Genomic DNA, 23,827 nt, shown 5'->3' with positions numbered 1-23,827 from the left:
TGCTTTATCACTGAACTACATCCCCAGTCTTTTTCTTTTTTCTTTTGAGACAAGGTCTTTCTAAGTTGCTAAGGGTCTTGCTATGTTTCTGATGCTTCCCTTGAGCTTGTGAACCCCCTGCCTCAGCCTTTCAAGTCGCTGAGGGTAGAGGCCTTCACCAATGTGCCTGATGACAAAAATAATTTTAATTATATCCTATACTATAGTTGCTAATGGATTCTGTTCATATTACTTGATTATTACCAACTAATATGTTTTGGCATTGATAAGCAATTGATTTTTGTTCTTTATAGTTCTGTCATATCGAGGATTTACAGAATAAGGCTTGTATAAATTGGAGAAATTTCATTGGTTTCCTCAGAGCCAGCTTTTACACACACACACACACACACACACACATTTTTAGTAGTAGGTGGACACAATTCCTTTATTTTATTTGTTTTTATTTTTATGTGGTGCCAGGGATCGAACCCAGTGCCTCACACATGCTAGGCAAGCTCTTTACCACTGAGCCACAACCCCAGCCCCTAGAGCCAGTTTTACTCAAAGGGCTTATATAATGTAACACATTCTGTTTAGACCTAATATAGCAGTAGATTTTATAGTAAGTGCATTATAATAATTCATTTCAGCTTTTTAGAAGTAATTTGGATTATGCAAATTCTGCTCTCATGAAAACTCATAGAGGTTTAATAAAAGTTAATTTTTCAAACTTAAGATGTTAAGATGGCTGGGCTCGTGGTGCTCGCCTATAATTGCAGCGGCTCAGGAGGCTGAGAAAGGAGGATCTCAGGTTCAAAGCCAGCCTCAGCAATGGTGAAGCTAAGCAACTCAGTGAGACTCTATCTCTAAATAAAATACAATATAGGGCTGGGGATATGGCTCAGTGGTCAAGTGTCCCTGAGTTCAATCCCTGGTACCCCACCCCCACCCTGCCCAAAAAAGAATTCTTACAGTTCTAGTATGCTAGTATTTGATTATTTATAATGGTTACCTATGGAAATGATTGAAATTATAACATATTTAATTGTTTATATTTTTCCCTTTTTGGTGATTAAAAAAACCTATAAAATGAAATCTTTTAATCTAACTTAAAAAAGTATATAGTACAGTACTGTTCACTGTTTACACATTATTATATTCAGTTTGTAAAGTTTTGATGTAGAATTTGATGTAAGCTTGTGAACTCACAGATTTGGAGTCTAACTGTAGGTCAATGGTGTAATAAAATTTGAATTTAAAATGTTGTGACTGGCTGCCTACGATAATTATGAGCATTTTTATTTTATTTCAGAGTTTTCTTGGAGGCTTTTTTGGTCCCATTTGTGAGATTGATGTTGTCCTTAATGATGGAGAAACCAGGAAAATGGCAGAAATGAAAACTGAAGATGGCAAGGTGGAAAAACACTATCTCTTCTATGATGGAGAATCAGTTTCAGGAAAGGTAAATCTTTTGTTTGGCAGAATTACCTAGTTGTAGGATATTGGAATTACTCATCAAAATGATCTGCACTGTGTCTAAATTTGAGCTCCAGATGAATTATTACAGTGATTTAAAAAAATTATTTGGTTTAATTAGTTATACATGAAATTAGAATGCATTTATGCATTTTGATATTCTGTACATAGATGGAATATAATTTCTCATTTTTCTGAGTGTACATGTTGCAGAATCATTGGTCATGTAGTCATATATGTACATACATAAAGTATTAGAGACGGAATTTTTTTCTCCAAAGGTCAGCTAAAATCTTTGATTAGAACATTTAGAAAGACTCTTAATCCTGGAAGAATTCTAAGTTACTCAAAATAATTCTCTTTTTTTGATTGTGAATTTGTTTAGCTTTGGAAAGTTTGTTTAGCTTTGGAAAGTTTGTCTAGCTTGGAGAGTTTCTCCAGAATAGAGTTGTGATCCTCTCAACATTTGCTTCCCTTTCAACATACAGTTGAGTTGTAGAGATTGCAGTAACTCTGGTGTGCCATTCTAAAGGTTTCTCATTCTTTGTAACTTACCTCTCTATATTATTCTTGTGTCTGTTGATCTTATTTTTGGTACTCCATTGAAGACCTAAGTATTTTTGGAATGTGTTTGTGTGAAGGCATCTGTATGTCAGATTCTGCAAGATTTCACTTTTCCCCCCTTTTCCTTATACACTGATATGTAAGATTATTCTTAAACCTTAGGGAATAGGATCAATACTCATTAGCTTGAGATACTAGGGAATAGTAATATCATAGACAAAAGCAAGCTATAAAACATTTGAAATAATTTTTAAAATACAAAATGTTAGGATTTTTCTTTCTTGCTTCTTCAATTAATTTATACATGTGGTAGGCAGTTTGGGAAAATAAGGTATAATTCTATTATGGAAATAATTCACAGTTAAATTTGAATGTGTCTTCTCTAAGTTTCCCTGTTTTTGTTTATATGTTTGTAGCACAGTCTTATGTCATTTAATGACAGAGATATGTTTTTGACAGATGTGTCTTTATAGCCTTTTTTTTTTTTTTTGATGGTGGTGCTGGGGATTGAACCTAGGGCCTTGTGCATGCAAGGCAAGCACTCTACCCACAGAGCTATATCCCCAGCTTGACAGATGTGTCTTTAGGTGATTTGGGCATTGTGTGAGCATAATAGAATGTATGTGCACAAACCTAGTGGTATGAAGTTCTACACACCTAGGCTATATGGTATAGGCTACTTAAATTTTTTTTTTTTTCACTTTTTAAGTTTTTTTATTGTTGAAAACTAAGATACAAATATATTAGCCTAGGCTTACACAGAATCAGAATTATCAACATCATTGTCTTTGATTTTCCCATCTTGTCCCACTGGAAGGTCTTCAGGGGCAATAACATAGTTGGAACTGTCATCTCCTATTATAACAAGTGCCTTCTGGAATCCCTCCTTAAGGACCTGCCTGTTTTACAGTTATCATTATTTTTTTTAGTAAGTAGAAGGAGTACACTCTAATAAGTATAGAAAATATGAACCAGTAAATAGTCATTTATTATCATTATCAGTTTTTATATACTATGTATAATTGTATATGCAGTAGGTTTGTTTACTCCAGTATTACTAAAAGCATGTACGTAATAATTTGCAGCATCATGATGGCTACTCAGTTACTAGGTGATAGAAATTTACTCACTTTATTATAATCTTAAGGTACCACCATATGCAGTTTGTCCTTTGTGGGAAGCCATCCTGACACGTGACTGGGCGACTCCCGTTAAGGGTCTGAGGCTTCTGGCTGTGTCGGAATATTCCCGGCCCTTTCCTGATGAGAGAACCCGTCCGTGTGGGGGTGTGACTGACCACTGACCCCGGGGGCCCAATCACTGACCCTGACCTTGGAGTGCAGTCCCCCCTCAACCTTCATTGGATGGAATTATCCCCTGAATTTCTTGTTCCCCAATAAAAGGCTACTCCCTGGCGTGTTCACTCTCTCTCTCCTGCTAGCCCTGAGTAATCCTTGCTGCCCTGCTGGGCGGTTAGAGGTTGGAGTCAGAGAGGGGAGCCGTCTCGGACCTGGCAATAGAAATAAGGTAACTGAGTCTGTGTGTTTTATTTCGATCTCTTCTAACTAACTTTATGCCAAGAACCTCATTAATGAAACCATTGCGCAGGCCACGTGGTAGAGTCCTTGACCAAATTATCATGTGGTACATGAAAGTAGTTTCTAGTTTTGTTTTTTTTTTTGTTTTTTTTGGCAGAGCTGGAGATTGAACCCAGGGCCTTGTGCATGCAAGGCAAGCACTGTACCAACTGAACTATATCCCTAGCCCCATTAGTTTCTAGTTTTTAAGATAGCTTTTAGTATATAATATCATCTTTGATAATATGGACATCTGTATGCATACATTTTTCTCCAGATTCTACAGGTCAAGATTGTTTACTTAGAATAGATTCCTGGAAAAAGTTGCTGGGCCAAAAGACATGAGTATTTGCAGGGTCGTAATACATATTAATTTGGAAAATTTATGTGCGTTAAATTACATGATCTACATATATTGTCTTGTTTCATTCAAGGAAGCATTGAATATGATCACTTTATTTACACAATATATTTATTTTGTTTATTTGTTTTATGTTGTGCTGGGAATTGAACCCAGTGCCTTGTGCATGCTAGGCAAGCACTCTACCACTGAGCCCAGCCCGAATATGAGCACTTTATAATGTAATGTGGTTCAGTGGTTAAGTGCCTCTGGGTTCAATCCCGCCCCGCCCCCCCCCCCCCCCCCCCAATTTATGGAATATAATAACCTTGCCTACATTTTCATTTTTTAGTTATAGGTGGACACAATATCTTTATTTTATTTTTATGTGGTGCTGAGGATCGAACCCAGTTTCTTACAACGCTAGGCAAGTGCTCTACCTCTGAGCCAGGACCCCAGCTCCCATTTTCTGTTTTTTAATATTTCGGATTTATTGTCTTTAGTATAAAGTCTTGCTGACAAAGCCTAATTTTATTTCACTTAAATGTTGTAATGCCCTTTTTGCCTTGATACCCAAAGGATATCTTTTTCTCTCTTATTTTTTTGTGGTGCTGGGCCTCATACATGGTAGGTAAGTACTCTACCACTGATCTACAGTTCAAGCCAACATTCTCCCCCCTCCTTTCTTTCTTTCTCTGGGGATTGAACCCAGGGGCGTTTTAACCACTGAGCCACATCCCAGCTCTTTTTACTTTTTATTTTGAGACAGGGTCTTGCTTAATTGCTGAGGCTGACATTAAATTTGTATCCTCCTGCCTCAGCCTCCCAGGTAGTTGGGACTACAGGTATGGGCCACCATGTCTTGCTAATATTTTTGTTTATAGATGAGGTAATAGTGGTTCATAGGTTGAATAGCATGTTTGAAAATGTACAATCATTGGTGTGAGTAAAACAGGTTACAGGATAATATACTATACTATTTTTTTTCTTTTTTACAGTATTGGGGATTAAATCCAGGAGTGCTTTACTACTGAGCTCTATCACCAGTCCTTTTTTTTTTTTTTTGAGACAGGGTATTGTCTAGTTGCTGAGGCTGAACTTGCAATCCTCCTGCCTTTGAAGTACCTGGAATTACAGGTATACACCATTATACCTGGCAGGAAAACATTTTACATTTAGAATAAGAAAATAAATAAGGAAAGAATATGCTTGGCATGTCATTTATTGTAATATAACAAATGCAAAAAAAAAAAAAGAGTTAATATTTTGCTTTTTTTTTTTTTTTAAAGAGGGAGAGAGAGGGGGAGAGAAAGAGAATTTTTTTTTTAATATTTATTTTTTACTATTTGGCGGACACAACATCTTTGTCTGTATGTGGTGCTGAGGATCGAACCCGGGCCGCACGCATGCCAGGCAAGTGCGCTACCGCCTGAGCCACATCCCCAGCCCAATATTTTGCTTTTTTTAACATCTAAATTGTTTTTTAATTGGAAAAGGTAGAATCATTAGAGTAAAAGCTAATTATAATTATGAAAAGTAAAAATAATCTAGTTTTAAAACATTCTGGTGGCTAGATCAGATGAATGTTATGCTATATAGTACAGAGAGAATTTTGTAGAACTGATTGCAGAAATCCCTCAGTAATTCTGGAAAATGAGAAAAGTTTTAGAATATAGGAAGATACAATATTATATATTTAAAATGAGGTAAACAATTTATATTAGTTAAACTTAATATTGATTCCTGGTATAACTGTAGAATGGATGATTTATGAGCAGTTTGAAATGAAAACTTAAAACAAGCATTCATTATATGTGATCCAGTATGTGTAAGAACAGGTCTTATCTCACAAGTGTGCTAGTGTAATAAAAAGATGATTGGGATACAGTTGTAATATTTAGCCTTTACTTGTCTATTCTTTTAATAGGAATTCTGGAGAGTCATTTAACTTCCTGGATTTCACCAATAAATTGTGGAAGTTAAACTGGATCATTGGTTTCCAAACTTGGCTTTGCATCTCTTTGGTATCTTCATATATTTAGTATTATCTTGGATCTTAGAGGTTTGACATGCACCCAAAGGAAGAATAATTTCCTTTTATAGTATTCCTGATTTGTTAGTTTCCGTATGCTCACTTTACAGGATGGGAATTCTATTATTCTGAAACCACTATCCACCCTGCTGTTTAGAAATATACATAATAAATCTTTCTCTTTTTTTCTGAACCACTGTCTTGTTTATCATAAGTCTTCTCTAAATTAAATATGCTATTTTCCATTTCCTTTATTCCTGAGGAAATATGGATTTTGAGTCTTAATCATCCTGATTGCTTTCTTTTAGGAGGATTGAGTTATCTGGCATTCCTGTGTTTCCAGAGCCTGAAACCATATTTAATTCAGCAACAATGGAACTGTAGACTTTTTAAAACATTTAAGTCAGTTCTACATTCTTGTAAGCATTCCACAGCTCTCCCCATAAAATGACTGGGCTACCATTTACATTAGTATTTCTAAAATGAAATACTTAGGTGTAAATCTAACAAAATATGTACAGTGTCTGTATGAGGAAAACTATAAAACTTTGATGGGCTGGGGCTATAGCTCAGTGGCAAAGCGCTTGCCTCGCATGTGGGAGGCACTGGGTTCGATACTCAGTACAACATAAAAAAATACAAAAATAAAATAAAAGTATGCTGTCCATCTACAACTACAAAAAACCAAAAAAACCTGTAAACTTTGATGAAAGAAATCAAAGATAAATAAACAGAAAGATAGTCTATGTTAATAGATCGGAAGACACAATATTAAGATATCTGTTTCTCACCTGATCTATAGATTCAACTCTATCCCCATAAAAAATTAGACACTTTACTTTGTAGTTATCAATAAACAGATTCTAAAATTTATATATAAATACAAAAGTGTATGTAAATAGTAAGTAATATTGAAGAAGAACTAAGTTGGAGAACTGACATTACCGAGTTTCAAGACTTACTACACATAGTATCAAGACAGTCTGGTATTGGTGAGAGAAGAGAGAAATAAATCAAAGGGATGAAGTAGAGTCCAGAAAGACCCACACAAATATAGTGAACTGCTCTTTGATAAAGGAGCAAAGACAATTTAATGGAAAACAAATACATTTTTTTTTTAACAAATGGTGCTGGAACAGATAGATTTTAGATATAACACCAAAGGCATGGTCCATGAAAAAGGACTGTAAGGTGGACTTTGTGAAAATGTAAATACTTCTGCTTTGAGAAACACAGTTAAAGATGAAAAGATAAGCCATATTTACAAAACACATCCAATAAAGAACTTTTATCTAGCTAGGCACTGTGGTGCACACTGTTAATCCCAGCTACTTGGAAAGTGGTGACAGGAGGATGGCAGATTTAAGCCCATCCTCAGCAAGTTAGAATACCCTGCCTCAACATACAATAAAAAAGGCTGGGGGTATAGCTCAGTGATAAAGTGCCTCCCTAGCCTATGCAAGGCCTTGGGTTCATCCTCAGTTATCTCAGAAGGAGAGGCTGGTGGTGGTATTTGGGGGGACACTTGTATCCAAAATACACAAAGAACTCTTAAAACTCAACAATCCAGTTAAAATGTGGGCAAAAGATCTGAACAGACACCTTACCAAAAATGATATACATATGACAAATACATGTGGAATGATATTTAACACTATAGCATTAGGGAATTGCAAATTCAAACAGTAATGAGATACCTGTTGAAATGGCAAAAATCCAACATTGAGAAGATCAAATTATGGTGAGGATGTGAACCAACAGGAACTCACTCACAGGCAGTGAACAAATGCAGAATGGCATAGCCAGCTGGGTGTGGTGGTGCTCACCTGTAATCCCAGCTACTCAGGCTGAGGCAGGAAGATTGAAAGTTTAAGGCCAGCCTGGACCTTGTCTCAAAAACTAAAATGGGTTGGGGATCATGCTTCTTAGGATTCACCCAAATTGAAAGCACATGTCTGCACATGTGTACTTATAACAGCTTTATTTAAATTACCCAAACTTGGAAACAATCAAGATGGCCTTCAGAAAGGGGGAAAAAAAATCATTTAAAAAAATAGGTACTTGGGGCTGAGGTTGTGGCTCAGTGATAGAGTACCTGTCTAGCACGTGCGAGGCATTGTGTTCTATCCTCAGCACCACATAAAAATACATAAGTAAAATAAAGGTATTGTGTCCAACTATGACTAAAAAATAATTTAAAAAAAAGTACTTGATTTTGTCATAGAAGTTGACTAGTTGTTTTTCATTTGGATATCCAGTTGACTCAGGCATTTATTGAAAAACTATCCTTTATCACTTCACCATAATGCCACCTTTGTCACACATAGATAGAAATCATTTGGGGTCTGTTCTGGCCTCTGTTCCATAGGCCCATTTGTGGCATATACTTTTCACTTTTCTTTTGTAACTTTTTTTTTTTTTTTTTGAGATGGAGTGTTGCTAAGTTGCTAAAGTTAGTCTTGAACTTGAGATCCTCTTGCCTTAGCTTTCTGAGGTGCTGGGATTACAGGCATGTGCCACAATGTCTGGTTTGCTTTTCTTTTTTTTTTTTTTTTATTAGTTGTTCAAAACATTACAAAGCTCTTGACATATCATATTTCATACATTTGATTCAAGTGGGTTATGAACTCCCATTTTTACCCCGTATACAGATTGCAGAATCACATCGGTTACACATCCACATTTATACATACTGCCATACTAGTGTCTGTTGTATTTTGCTGCCTTTCCTATCCCCTACTATCCCCCCTCCCCTCCCCTCCCCTCTTCTCTCTCTACCCCATCTACTGTAATTAATTTCTCTCTCTTGTTTTTTTTTTTTTCCCTTTCCCCTCACCTCCTCTTATGTAATTTTGTATAACAATGAGGATCTCCTTCCATTTCCATGGAATTTCCCTTCTCTCTCCCTTTTTGTTAAAAAAAAAATTTCTCCCTTTTCTTAAAAAAATAAAAAAGAAAGGGAAAAAAGTAGTCTTTTTGAGTGGTAAGTCACATAACATAAAATTCATCTTGTGGAGGTTAGTGGTATTTACTATGTTGGCAGACTTATGTAACATCACCACTATCTAATTTCAAAAAGAAACTTCATACAATTAGCAGTCACTCCCTGTGAACTCTGCAAATCTACTTTCTCAATTTTTGTCTATTCTGGATATTTCATGAATGGACGCATACTCTGTGGCCTTGTCTGGTTCCTTTCACTTAGCATAATCTTTTGAAGGTTCATCAGGGTGTAGTAAATATAGTATGAAGTACTATATTTTTTTTTACTATGAAGTAAAAAAATATATATGTAACATGTACCATTTTACCATCTTAAAGTATACAAATTCAGTAACATTAATTATGTTAATAATTTGGCATTCATAGTTGCTATTTTCCAAAGGTTTTTCATTACCCCAAACAGAAACTTTGTATCCAATTAATTGTCCCCCATATTCCCCTTCTCCCAACTTCTGGTAAACTTTAATCCACTTTGTCAGTTTGCCTATTCTAGATATTTTGTAAAAGTGGTCATATTTATCCTTTAGAGCTTGGATTATTTCATGTAGCATATTTCCAGGGATCACCCATATTATAGCATGTATCAGAATGCCATTTTTTTGACTGAATGATATTCCAGTATACCATACTCATGTGTAAAAGAATTTACCACATTTTATGTATTCATTTACTAGCTGAGGATATTTGGGCTTTTACTTTTTGGTATTGAGAATAAGCTGCTATGGACATTGAAGTACAAATTTTATGTAAACATATATATATTCACTTCTCTTGGTTTTAACTTAAGAGTGGAATTGCTAGGTCATATTTCAAGTCTGTGTTTCACTTTCCCAAAGCAGCTGCACCATTTTGCATTCCCTCCAGCAATGTACGAAGGTTCTATTTCTCCACTTTCTTGGCGATACTTTTTTTTTTTTTTAAATTAGGGCATCTAAAGTGGATGTAAAATGGTATCTCATGGTTGTGACTTGCATTTCTCAATTAACTGATAACATTGAGTATTTTTTTTTCTTGTGCTTTGTGTCATTCATATATCTTCTTTGAAGAAAAGTCTGTTCAAATCCTTTGACCTTTTTTTTTTTTTTTTCCTTTTGGTGGTACTGGGGATTGAACCCACTACCACTAAGCTACATCCCTAGCCCTTTTTATTTTTATTTTATGACAGATTGTCTTGCTAAAAAAGTTGCTGAGTCTGGCCTGGAACTTGAGATCCTCCTGCCTTTGCCTCCTGAGTCTCCACACCTGGCATTAACCATTTGAGTTAATGCTTGTGTAGAGTTCTTTTTTTTTAAATTTTTTTAGTTGTTGATGGACCTTTATTTTATTCATGCGGTGCTGAGAATCCAACCCAGTACCTCATACATGTGAAGCAAGCGCTCTACACTGAGCCACGACCCCAGTCCTTGTGTGGGGTTTTAACTTCATTCTTTTAAATGCTGATATTTATTTTCCCTGGCATCACTTATTGGAAAGAATATTCTTACTCCATTGAATTGTTTCGGCACCTTTGTGGTAAATGCTTTTAAAAGTTAAAAACTGATAATGTTGTCTGTCAAAAGTCTTTTGGAGTATTTTTGAAGCATTCTTTAAGATAATTAGAAATTTTTTAGATTATTAAAAAATAGGGAAATTATTAAAAGCTACTTATTCAGGTTCTTTTTATCCTTACCTTGGATATTTACTGCTTTGGTTCATGTCAAATGGCAATTGGACTGTACCCAATTTTTTTTATGCTTTAAGAAATACAGTTGAGGGGCTGGGGTTGTGGCTCAGTGGTAGAGTGCTTCCCTAGCATGTGTGAGGCACTGGGTCCGATTCTCAACACCACATATAAACAAATAAATTAATAAAGGTCCATCAATAACTAATAAAAATTAAAAAAAAAAAGAAATACAGTTGAATAGGCAAATAATGGTAGAGTTCTTACTTAGGCTTCTTTATTTTGAAGTGCTAAAGCCAGAATTGAACTGAAAATTACAGGTTTATTTCTTTGAGATATACATGGTACCTCAATATTAACTTGCTTTCTGAGACACAATTATACTTTTAATTATTTTTGAAATGTGTTAAGCCACATAAGATTAAGATATGATTATTTTGGATAAAATGTTACTTTGACCAGGAAAACTTTTGTCTAAATGATTTTACAGGTTCAAATGGATTAAAGAAATTTCCTGTAAATCTACAGTATTTCCCTCTAAATTACACAAAAGAGTTATCCTCGTTCTAAGTTTCTGTGCAGGGATTTTTTAAGACTAGCCATTGCACAGTTCTCTATATTAATTCATGTTCTGAAGGGATTCACTTTTCCTTGACTTTATATGACAGCTGATCAAGAACAGGTATTATTTTTCCCTCCCCTTTTTACATTTTAAATTTGAAACTGAGTAAGGAAAAAAAAAAACTATTTTGAGTAAGTTATTTACTTATTTATTTTTGGTACCAGGAATCGAACCCAGGGGCACTTAACCACTGAGCCACATCCCCAGTCCTTTATATTTTTTGTTTTGAGACATGGTCTTGCTAAGTTGCTTAGGGCCTCACTAAGTTGCTGAGACTGGCATTGAACTTGATATTCTCCTGTCTCAGCCTTCCCAGTTGCTGGAATTACAGGTGTGTGCCACCACATCTAGTCATATAAATTATTTAGAAAACAAAAAAGAAATACATTTGGCCAAGGTTTCCTTTTTATTTTTTTAAAATTTTTTAGTCATAGATGGACACAATACCTTTTATTTATTTAGTTTTATGTGGTGCTGAGGATCAAACCCAGTGCCTCTCTTGTGCTAGGCAAGCATTTTACCACTGAGCCACAGCCTCAGCCTGCAAGGTTTCCCCTTTATAATACAGCTTATGTTCATCTGAGTAATTTTGAGATAACTGTTTAATTGATTATTGATGTACATTTATTATTTTTTAATTATAAAAATTTTGGTGAGTGGTTTATCTGGGTTTTATTTTGGGGGGGGATGATATTCATAAGTTAGGATTCCTTAATTGGGATATTCTTTGAAAAGGCAAAAAAAAGCCACAAAATATTAATATTCAAGTTCTTGACTTGTCTACAGTTTAATTCCTTTTGTGTTCTGTTCTTTGCTGTGAATTTTTGAAGTGAAAAAAGCAAAAATTCACTTTGAACCAAGAAGACGACTCCTCTCTCTTGTTTATGCAGTTTCTAAATGGCAGCTTTAAGAGAGAACTGTTGTGCTGAGTGTGGTGGCACACACTTGTAATCCCAGCTACTCAGGAGGCTAAGGCAGGAGAATGGCAAGTTTGAAGCCTGTCTGAGCAATTTAGTAAGACCTTGTCTCAAAATAAAAAGGGTTGGGGGTATAGCTCAGTGGAAGAGCCCTTGCCTAGCATTCACAAGCCCCTTGGTTCAATCCCTGGGTACTGAGAAGAAAGAAAAACAAGGAATTGTTTTACTTCTCCATTGTTTTTGCATGTGAAAACAATCCTTGTGAAACTGGGTAGTGCTGAGAAGTTACTCATTCTATGGCTTTTAAAAAAAAGGTACACAGTACCTTTATTTATTTATTTATTTATTTATTTTTATGTGGTGCTGAGGATTGAACTCAGCACTGAGGATTGAACTCCAGTGCCTCACACATGCCAGGAAGGTGTTTTACCACTGAGCCCCAGCCCCAGCCTCTATAAATAATGCCTTGAAGTGTAGTACAAGTGTCAGGCCACCTTCACTGAACTGTATCTGTTCCCTGTTGCAAAAGTGATCAAAGGTATATGTTTAGTCTTGAGATTATAGGCATTTATAGTTTAATTTTTAAAGCAAAGAAGAGTTTCATAGTATCTTTTCATCAACATAGATATAGACCGTGTTCTTCTGGCAGCAAGTGGAAATTAATCTTGGATAACCATAGTATCTATCAACAATAATGTACAGATACTTTGATGTTTCACTGTGAATAACCAAGTAAATGGAGTGTAAAACATCAATTTTATGTTTCTCTTGAGCACAATGTAGAATTTCACTCCTTATATATATTCTGAAGGTATCATTATTTGAGGCATTTACAGAAGACCTCAAATAATGATATCTGAGCTTTCAGACTGTTTATTGGAGCAGTGAATATGTTTTACATATAGATTAGGTTTCTCTGTATGGCCTTGTAAACATATACACACATTCTCAAGTATATCCACAGAAAGAAATTACTTAATAATATCAAAAGGAAAATAGTAATTTTAAATTGGAGAAACCTGGTGGATTGCTTTAACAAGTGATCAGAGTTGAATCACCAATATTGGGACAAACTGTATCTTGTACTTCCTAATTTTGATACTCTGAGAACACAGGTATTCTTGCCAAAAATGCATGAGTTTAATCTACTTGGTTCTATAAATCAACTGATTTGTATTCTTAAAAAAAAACTCAAGGTCAAGCTGGGTGTGGTGGCCTATAATCCCAGTAACTCCAGAGACTGAGGCAGGAAGATGGCAGGTTTGAGACCAGTCTGGGCAACTTAGTGAGACCCTATCCCAAAATAAAATTTTATAAAGGGCTGGGGATGTAGCCCAGTGATAGGGCACTCCTGGGTGCTGTTTAAAAAAAAAAAAGTCAAGAAGGGGAATGATTGAGGAATGTTGTAGGTTAAAGGTGACTGATACACACCACAACTATATCTATGTGTGAACCTGGAGTGAATCCTGAACAGGAAAGGATATAAAGTACATTATTGGGACAATTAATAGAGATTGAATATAGATCATAGAATATTATACTTTTTTGATTTTGGTAATTAACACCGTGTTTATGTAAAAATGTTCTTTTCCTTAGGAAATATACATGCAGTATAATGGAACATGCTGTCTCCAACTAATTTTTGGTTATTAAAAAAAAGTGATGGATGCATGCATGTACATGTATATGTTGAGAAGATAATGAAGCAGATGAGGAAAAATATAAACATAGGGTGAATCTGGGTAAAGATTATGTGGGATTTCCTAGTGCTGTTCTTGCAACTTTTTTGCAAGTTTGAAATTATAATAAAAAGCCATGTAAATATAACTGAGTGGTGTTAAAATTCTTTGATCCAGTTCATCATTGTGGTTTCAATTCTTTTTCTATGTTCCTTTGCAGAATAGCCTTTAAATGAAAATGCTTTGGCTGGGGATATAGCCCAGTAGTAGAGCCCCTTGCCTAGCATGTGTGAGGCCCTGGGGTTCAGTCTCTGGTACTGCAAAACAACAAAAACAAAAATGGAAATGCTTAATTATGCCTTTCAATTCTGGGGTTCTTCACGTTGCAGAATAGCATGCATTAGGCTTAAAGCAGCTGTGTATTAAAATCAGTGGGAGATCAAGGAAAAATAAAAGAGTTCAGGCAGGTGGTGAGAAAACTGAATAGATATACATTTCTACTTTAATAGTGTGGTTTCATAATATTCTTTGGGAAAAATGTAAATTTTTAAAATATCAGACATAGCCATGTTCAAGCAAAGACATTATCAAAAACTGCCAAATGGACTTTTTTTTTTGTGTGTGTGTGTGTGTGTGTGTGTGTGGTGCTGGGGATTGAACCCAGGGCCTTATGCATGTGAGGCAAGCACTCTACCAACTGAGCTATATCCCCAGCTCCCCAAATGAACATGTTTTTAAAAATATATTTTTAGATGTTGATGGACCTTTATTTTTATTCATTTATTTATATGCGGTTCTGAGGATTGAACCCAGTGCCTCCTCACACATGCTAGGCAAGTGCTCTACCACTGAGCCACAACCCCAGGCCAAAATAGACATTTTTAAAAGTACAGGATGAATTATTTCTTAGCTTGAGACCTGAAGTGTTTCAGATTTTGGAATTTTTTGGGTTTTAGAATATTGATGTAGATTTTTATCATTTGAACATATGCTCAAAAGTTTAAGCTTTTGGAGTAGTCTGAATTTTGGATTTCATCTAACGTGTTTTTATCTATCAATCGATCTATATCTATCTGTGCTGGGAACTGAATCCAGGGGCACTCTGCCACTGAGCTACATCCCCAGCCCTTTTTATTTATTGAGACAGGGTCTCTCTAAGTTGCCCAGGCTGGTCTTGAAGTTGAAATCCTCCTGCCTCAGCTCCTGAGTAGTTGGGATTCCAGATGCGCACCACTGATTGAAGAAAAGCATTGTTTAAAGAGAAGCTTTTTAGAGTCATATTGCCAGTATTTGTTATAGTAAAGAAACCTGGGGGCTGAGGATGTAGCTCAGTGGGAAGTCAGGTGGGAGGTCTTGTTCTCACAGGTCTTGCTCAGTGGGAGGTCTTGCTTAGCATGTGTAAGACCTGAGTTCAATCCCCAGCATCACACCCTGTATGTATATTCTCTGTGTGCTTTATTGGTACAAAGTAGTGAATAGTCTAATTACTGCCTGGCTTATGAAACAGCTAGGAGTTGCACTTGTTTTTATTATTTGTGATTTGAACCTAATATTTTTAGTGTGTGTGTGAAGCTTGTCTAAGTACTTTTTGTTCTTTCTTTTTTTTTTCTTTGACAGTATTGTTAGCCCATTGTAAAAACAAAATTTGAAAACTATAAAAAAGAAAAAAAATGACCCATAATCAGTCTTTCTAAAAGTAACTGCTGTTAAGAATATTTTCTTGGGCTGGGGATGTGGCTCAAGCGGTAGCGCGCTCGCCTGGCATGCGTGCGGCCCGGTTTCGATCCTCAGCACCACATACAAACAAAGATGTTGTGTCCGCCGAAAACTGAAAAATAAATATTAAATATTAAAAATTAAAAAAAGAATGTTTTCTTTTTGTAGTTTCAAAAAACATAGTGGGCATTATACTTGTATACAATTTGACCATGCTTCCTTCATGTAACATATCATGCACATTGTCCCACATCATTAAAAATTCTTTTGACACTGTTATTTTTAAACTTTTAATAATAATCCATTATATGATGAACTACAATTTACTTCTTTGTTCTGAGATAATAATTTTGAAGGCAAATAACATTGGTTATGAGATATGCATATGGATGAATATTTTAGTGCATATACTTTATAAGCAGAAGTAACGAGACCTCTGTTTTTCTTGATTTTTATTCTTTTGAGAAGCATTGTTTGAAGAAAAGCTTTTAAGAGTCATATTCAGTATTTGTTATAGTAAAGAAACTTGGGGGCTGAGGATGTAGCTCAGTGGGAGGTCATGTGATTAGCATGTGAAAGACCCTGGGTTCAATCCCCAGCATCCCCCCCCCCCCCAACCACCCAAAAAAAAAGGAACCTGGAGGAAATTTTTTTTTTTATAAAAATATTCTTTTGTTAGTTAATTCTTAAACATTTGGCAATTTATTTCTGATATATGTATTATGCAGATGTTTTTCAAATTAATTAAAAATTTAATGTTTCTACTTGGCAGATATGAATTTAAGAACTTTGAGACTATTTACCTTAAAATTATGTAAGATAAATTACAATTTAGATCTTAAGACATTCTATAATTTTAGGATGAGTTGCAGACTGAGGGCAGTCAGCATTACCTTTAATGTCAGGAAGCATAGTAGTATATTCTTGATTATAAAACACTGAAAGTGATCTTTCACATTAATTCTTGGAATTAGTGATTATTTTCACATTAAAATATTATTTTATTAGTCTTAGAATTACTTATTTGACCAGAAAATACTCATGAATAGTTGAAGGTCTTCCCTTTCTTTGAGTCTTTTTGCATTTCTTCAGCAATAACGAGGGATTCCTTCCTAATAAAGCAGACACTTTTAAGTGTATGTGTAATAGGTTCATTAGGGATTGTGTATGAATAAATCACATCTCCTCTGGTGCTTAAGGTCATCCTGATTTAGGTATATGGTGGCGTCTCATATTTCATAAATGAGTACCTGAAATATATATTGCATTCATCTGGAAGGAGTCTAATAGACCCACTTAAAGTACTGTTAACATCTCTTATAATTTCATGTTTTGGCAGGTAAACCTAGCCTTTAAGCAACCTGGAAAGAGGCTAGAGCACCAAGGAATTAGAATTGAATTTGTAGGTCAAATTGGTGAGTTTTAAAATAGTATTACTTTTTCTTTTGATAACTTGAGTTTGAAGAGGGTTGGATTTGGCACTTAAATAATTAAGAGTTAAACTTGGTGGAAGGAAGGAATTGATTTTGCATAATAAAAGAGGACTTAATATATTAAATCAGAATGTTTCTTTTAATTGTATTAAATTGCATTTGACTCATTCTGCCTGTATTATTGGATTTTACTACTAAAACTGAAAGATATTATATAAACTACTAGCCTTGAAAAATCAATTGGCTCACTCACCAAAATTTTCATCTGTCTACATTTTCACCAACCTTACAACTACCAGCTTCACCTTCATTTTTCATTCTCTAATTATCCATGCCATTTGTCTTCCTGACCTAGTGTGTGCCTGTAGCCAGACTCACCTGGTAACAGAAAATTCCATGTGAAAAGGAAAGGGATGATTTATTCTTAGATCAAATTGTGTACATTTCCATATATGTATTTTAGAGACATTCTTGATTTAGCTGGGAGTTAAATTGTATATAAATCTTTTATACTATATATTCAGAAAAAAGAGGGTTAGGAGTATGGCTCAGAGAGAGGTAGAGTGCTTGCCTAAGCATGTGCAAGACCCTGGGATCAGATCCCCCCATACCATAGATAGAAAAGAAAGTATGTCTTTTCAATACTGTCTACAAAGCTAGGTTTTTAAATCTAGTTTTCTAAGTTTTACTGTACATTTTTAAAGCATCAAAAATGGAATGGGTAGATATTTGTTTACATATTATTCTGAATGAGATTGTACTTAAGGGTCAAATTGTAATAATTAACTGATAGTTGGTTTTATTCTTTTGTGTATTACAGTTTTATCAAGGTAATATATTTGTCCAAAACAAAACAACAAAACAGAATTTTTGCCTTAAAGGGAAGAAGTTCAAATAATTGCTGGTAATGTGTCAAACAGCTTTATATTGGGGGAAATCCCTAACTACATCAAAAGGAATGAACTCATTTCTGATAGGAATTTTCATTGTGCTATGCTTCTTGAATTTAGTGATGCCTAGGTGGAGCATAATAATGGGGATGATAAAATTCAGATCATAGTTCTAGTTTATTAGAGACAAATCCAACTAATTCTTTTGGTAAAAATTATTTGCTTTGGAGGTAGAAGTTTGGGTTTTATTGAAATGGACATTAAAATATAATTAGTCTTTTGCTGTTTTAAATTTCTTAGAACTCTTCAATGACAAGAGTAATACCCATGAATTTGTAAACCTAGTGAAAGAACTAGCCTTACCTGGAGAACTGACTCAGAGCAGAAGTTATGATTTTGAATTTATGCAAGTTGAAAAGCCATATGAATCTTACATCGGTGCCAATGTCCGCTTAAGGTATGAATGTATTACAAACTATAAGCAGAGTCAAAACCAGAAAGTAATGGCTCTTATTAATGTCTTATTTGAACTCCTAGTTGTAATTCTGTACTGAAGATTTAAGGTTGGAAAATGTTCTGCACATTACTTTGTTTGGCTAGGACTGATCTGAAGAGTTTTTTTTTTTTTTTTGATACCAGGGATTGAACTCAGGGGCACTCAACCACTGAGCCACACCCCCAGCCCTAATTTGTATTTTATTTAGAGACAGGGTCTCTCTGAGTTGTTTAGCGCCTCACTTTTACTGATGCTGGCTTTGAACTCACGATCCTCCTGTCTCGGCCTCCCAAATTGCTGGGATTATAGGCATTCACCATCAATGCCCAATGACTGGAAGAGCTTTTTAACATAGATTCAGAGAAACCATATGAAAAGTTTCAGTTATATATTTCCTTTGTGTGAATTATCTTTTAAGTACTTCATTTGTGAAGAAGTACCTAAAATTTCCATCTGTCCACATTTTGAACTGAATTACTCTCCAAATATATTTATTTTCTAATGAATCTTATTCAATATATGGTTAAGAAGTGATCTGGAACTCCAAAGAGGCTGACTTATCTGAAAGTACAAAAGACGCAAATGGCAGAACTGAAGTAGGAACCCAGTTTTCTAAATTCTCAATCCAGTATCCTTTCCCTAGGTCTTCTTGCAGGAAGCCATGAATGCTTCAGGGACCAGGGCAATTAAAGATACTAATCTGAATGCATCAGGTCTAAGAACCTGCTTTCTTAGCATTGTCCATCTGTTACTGGATTTGACAGCCCAAATGCCAAACAGCAGTACTTTAACTAGATATAGATTTCCTTACATAGGTTTGACAGTTTCCCTGCAAACTTATCTGAAAAGTATTTATTCTTAAAATTGAATTTTCTTCCCCCATATGCGGAACAGTTTTTTTGTTTTTGTTTTTTATTAAGAGGGCTAGGAGTATAGCTTAGTGATAGAATGCATACCTAGCATTTGTGTGGCCCTGCACCAAGAAAAAAAAAATTAGAACACTTTCATAAGGTAAATGCAAAATGTAGTAAGTTGACCCCAAAGGAATTCCAGCCAAGAAAAAACTGAGGTAATGTTTGCATATTTAGAATATTTAAATTTATCATAGGTGATTTATCTCATTTCCTCTATTAATTTTATAGGTATTTTCTTAAGGTGACAATAGTGAGAAGACTGACAGACTTGGTGAAAGAGTATGATCTTATTGTTCACCAGCTTGCCACCTATCCTGATGTTAACAACTCTATTAAGATGGAAGTGGGCATTGAAGATTGTCTGCATATAGAATTTGAATACAATAAGTCAAAGTAAGTACCTTTCACAGATGAATGTTCAGGGAAAATTTAAAAATAAGCTTTTCAGGCCTTTGTAAATTGATCACCATAAGGATAGAATTAATATTAATCTGATGTTAACAGACTGACAGTCTCTGAGCTACAAGAAATTTGAGGAGTTTGGTCTTGCTTCCACCCCAGGGAAAGTATCTTTTATATTCTCTTCCTGATAAGATTCTGCTTGATCACTTTATGTAGAGGATCTTAACATCTCAGAAGTAGCCAGTTTCATTTGTCTGTAAAATTTACTAGCTTGATATCACTTCATCCTGGCTATTTATTTAAACTGAAACAAAAATTCTTTTTTTCTGACTACATAAACAGTACTTTTTCATTATTGAAAATTTGGAGGATGTAAAAAGTGAAAGGAAGTAAAAACGTCACATATGTTCACCTTTACTATTTAACCACTAATAATATTCTCTTGTGTGTCTGTTTTGGGGGTGTGGTATATATATATATATATATATATATATTTTCAAAATGGGTTCATACTTATTATTTAATACCTTTTTAAATTTTATTATGGAAGATTTCAAACAATGCCAAAGTACATGAATATTGAATAATATAATGAATCTTCATGTACCCATTGCCCAGCTCCAACAGTTACTAGCTGCTTTGTTTTGTCTGTATTTAGCTCCCACACTTCTCACAGACTATATTGAAACAAATTCTAGACACATAATTTAGTCTAAAAAATTATGCATTATTTTAGTGTAACTACAATACTATTCAAAAATATTAACTCCTTAATATTTCTATAAATATAGTCAGCATTCACATAACCCAAATTGACTCATTTTTTGTCTCTTTTTTTCACATGATTTGTTCAAATCTGTATCCAAACAAGATCCACAAATTTCATTGGATTTTTTTGACTCTTAAATCTCATAATTTTATATTTTTCCCATTTTTTTATTAAAGTTTTAATTTGTTGAAGAAATAGATGGCTTGTTTTATCTCTCTTCTACATATTATTCTCTTACATAATTTTTTATTGTCACTGCCAACTTTATAGCACTTAAAATTTGATATATGTGTCTATAGAATCTTAAATTGTTGATAAATTATCAGATACTTGGAAACCTAAACACTTGTCACTGGAGTTTCCCTTCAGACTCATGTGGTTGTATTCCCAGATTTGTTAGCACCTTATTTCAAATAATTTAGCAAGGTTCTTTGATTATTAAATAATATACAACAAAATCAGATCTGTGGAGGTAGCCCCAATTAATCTCTCTTTGAGGTCAGATTTGTTAGTTGTATTATTGTAGCATTTATAATGATGCTGTTATATAGAACTTTTTTTTTTTTTTTTTTTAAGAAAGAGAGAGAGAGACAGAGAGAGAGAAAGAGAGAGAGAGAGAGAGAGAATTTTAATATTTGTTTTTTAGTTTTCGGCGGACACAACATCTTTGTTTGTATGTGGTGCTGAGGATCGAACCTGGGCCGCACGCACGCCAGGCAAGCGCGCTACCGCTTGAGCCACATCCCCAGCCCTATATAGAACTTTTAATGTTGAAAATATCTTCAACTGGAGGCCAGTCTGGGCAACTTAAGCAAGACCCTCTCTCAAAATAAAAAGAACAATAAAAAGGGCTGGGGGTATAGGTCAGTGATAAAGTGTCCTGGTTCCATTTATATTACAGTTGATCAGTCAATCAATAAAATGAAAATATATTCATTCACTTGAAACAAATATTTCAAGCATAAAGAATCTAATTTTCTATTTGGTTAACTGCTTAGATTCTGTAGGCAATAAGTCCTAAGTAGGACCAACAATTCATCAGGCTAATTGTTCCCTCCGAGATATTGAAGGTCAAGTAAAAGTTTGATAGCATACTTTATCATAGTGAAATGAAAAGGGACCTGAAACATTATGAATAGTCAAAATGGTATTCTTAAAGTTGTTATCTTAAAGATACCTATTAAAGCCTTCCATGGCTTATTTCACTCTTTTTCTTGTTTTTAAAATATACTTAGTGATATGTATTCTCTCCCAATAGATATCATTTAAAGGATGTGATTGTTGGAAAAATTTACTTCTTATTGGTAAGAATAAAAATACAACACATGGAGTTACAACTGATTAAAAAAGAGATCACAGGAATTGGTAAGTTGAAGAAAGTATTTGAATTAAAATTTCCTTCTTTTAGTTGAAATTTTAGAAATCTCGAAATTTTATTTCAACATAAAATCATTTGATAGCCACATTGGAAACTGACTTTGCTTTGCTGCCTATAAGAAATCCACTTAATGCTTTTTTAAAAACTGGTTTTTGAGCTGGGTGCGGTGGCATGCATCTGTAGTAGGACCACCTGTTCTGAAGACTGAGGCAGGAGACTCTCTTGAGCTCAGGAGTTCAAGGCCAGCCAGGACTACACAGCAAGACCACATCTCTTAAAAATATAAAGAAATACATAAAAATTTGAATAGGTGGCAATTTCACTTTGCTCAACAAGTATGAAAGACTATATGGTAGCCAGGCATGGTGGCACATGCCTGTAATCCTGGTGACTAGGGAGATTGTTACAAGAGGATCACAAGTTAAAGACCAGCATGGGTAATTTAGCAAGAACCTGTCTCAAAGAATAAAAAAGGGCTGGGGGTGTGACTCAGTGGTAAAGTGCTCCTGGGTTCAGTCCCCAGTACCGAAAAAAATAATAAATAAATAGGGCTGGAAATGTACCTCAGTGGTTGCCTAGCATATATGAGGTCCTGGATTCAATCCCTGGTACAAAAAAAAAAAAAAAACCAGTAAAAAGTATCATATTTCAATACTTAAGTTATTAATAGGTAATACATTTATAAGTTTTTAAATCCTCCTAGAAGCTGGGCACAGCAGCATGTGCTATAGTGCCAGCTACTTTGGAGGCTGAGGAAAGAGAATTACTTGAGCCCAGGAGTTCAGGGTCAACCTGGGAAACAGTGAAACCATGTCTTTTTTGATAAAAGGTGAAAGATTTATACAACCTAAAGAGAAACCAGAGTATGAGACCCTATCTCTTAAAAAATATTTATAATTGGTTATCAAAATAATAAATATCTGGGGCTGTAGTTGTGGCTCAGTGTTAGAGTGCCTAATGTGTGAGGCACTGGGTTCGATTCTCAGCACTGCATATAAATAAATAAAGGTCCATCGACAACTAAAAAATATATATTTAAAAAAATGAGAAACATCTGTGATTTTTTAATCTCCATTTTTTCACATGCTAGCAAAAAGTAAGTGATTTTAAGATATTAAAACACAACTTGAGCCAGGAGTGGTGGTGCTCACCTATAATCCCAGTGCCTCAGAGTATTGCAAGTTCAAAGCCAGCCTTAGCAACTTAGGGAGGCCCTAAGCAAGTTAGTGAGACCCTGACTCAAAATAAAAAACAAAATGGGCTGGGGATATGATACCAAAAGAAAAAAACAAATAAACAAAAAACCCCAACAATAACACAAAAACGTTACTTGAGTTTCTCATTTGTTGTTTAAAAAGAAATTGTTTAAACTTTTTTTTTTTAATATTTATTTTTTAGTCGTAGTTGTACACAATACCTTTATTTATTTATTTTTATGTGGTGCTGAGGATTGAACCCAGGGCCTCGCACATGCTAGGCGAGCGCTCTACTACTGAGCTACAACCCCAACCCCTAAACTTTTTTCTTGATAAAAAAATTATGTTCTAGTATAGAAAATTTTTAGTTTTTGATACTGAGGGATTGAACCCAGGGGAACTTTACTACTGAGTAACATCCCCAGTTTTTTTTTAATTTTGATGCAAGGCCTTGCTAAATTGCTGAGACTGACCTCAAACTTGCAATCCTTCTGCCTCAGCCTATTGAGTCACTGGGATTACAACTGTGAGCCACCACTCCCAGCAATTGCAGAAAATTTTAAATGAGGCGTTGTTCCCTCATCCAGCTCTCCATCCTCTTAACCACTTCCACTGCTTCGGACTTGGGCAGCTTTATCACCAGAGTCCCTGAACTCCAGCTTTCTTTTTAACCTACTGCATTGCATCACCAGTGTGTCCCCCCATGTCAGACGCTGCCATGGACACTAGCTCTGAGATCACCACAGAAGACTTAGAGGAGAAGAAGTTGTGGAGGAGGCAG

The 23,827-nt window shown here is 35.0% G+C and overlaps 1 protein-coding gene across 3 annotated transcripts in view; it reads left to right on the top strand.

The window, feature by feature from the left end:
* The window catches only part of Vps26a (VPS26 retromer complex component A), a 38,983-nt gene that overhangs the window by 6,522 nt on the left and 8,634 nt on the right, over positions 1-23,827 (top strand). For 2 of the 3 annotated variants that reach the window (XM_046419853.2, XM_058577918.1), the window contains exons 2-6: positions 1,295-1,444; positions 16,908-16,983; positions 18,192-18,348; positions 19,530-19,694; positions 21,731-21,837. In XM_046419853.2, the coding sequence (XP_046275809.1) occupies positions 1,295-1,444; positions 16,908-16,983; positions 18,192-18,348; positions 19,530-19,694; positions 21,731-21,837 (655 nt within the window). Of the gene's footprint in view, positions 1-1,294; positions 1,445-16,907; positions 16,984-18,191; positions 18,349-19,529; positions 19,695-21,730; positions 21,838-23,827 lie in introns of those variants that run through there. The other variant, XM_046419854.2, reaches the window with a different exon arrangement.

The sequence above is a fragment of the Marmota monax genome, unplaced genomic scaffold (genome assembly GCF_021218885.2).
Source record: "Marmota monax isolate L192 unplaced genomic scaffold, Marmota_monax_Labrador192_F-V1.1 WCK01_AAM20220418_F8-fsc00019, whole genome shotgun sequence".
NCBI lineage: Eukaryota > Metazoa > Chordata > Mammalia > Rodentia > Sciuridae > Marmota > Marmota monax.
Note: the sequence above shows the minus strand (reverse complement) of the source record. Positions and strands in the feature narration are given on the sequence as shown.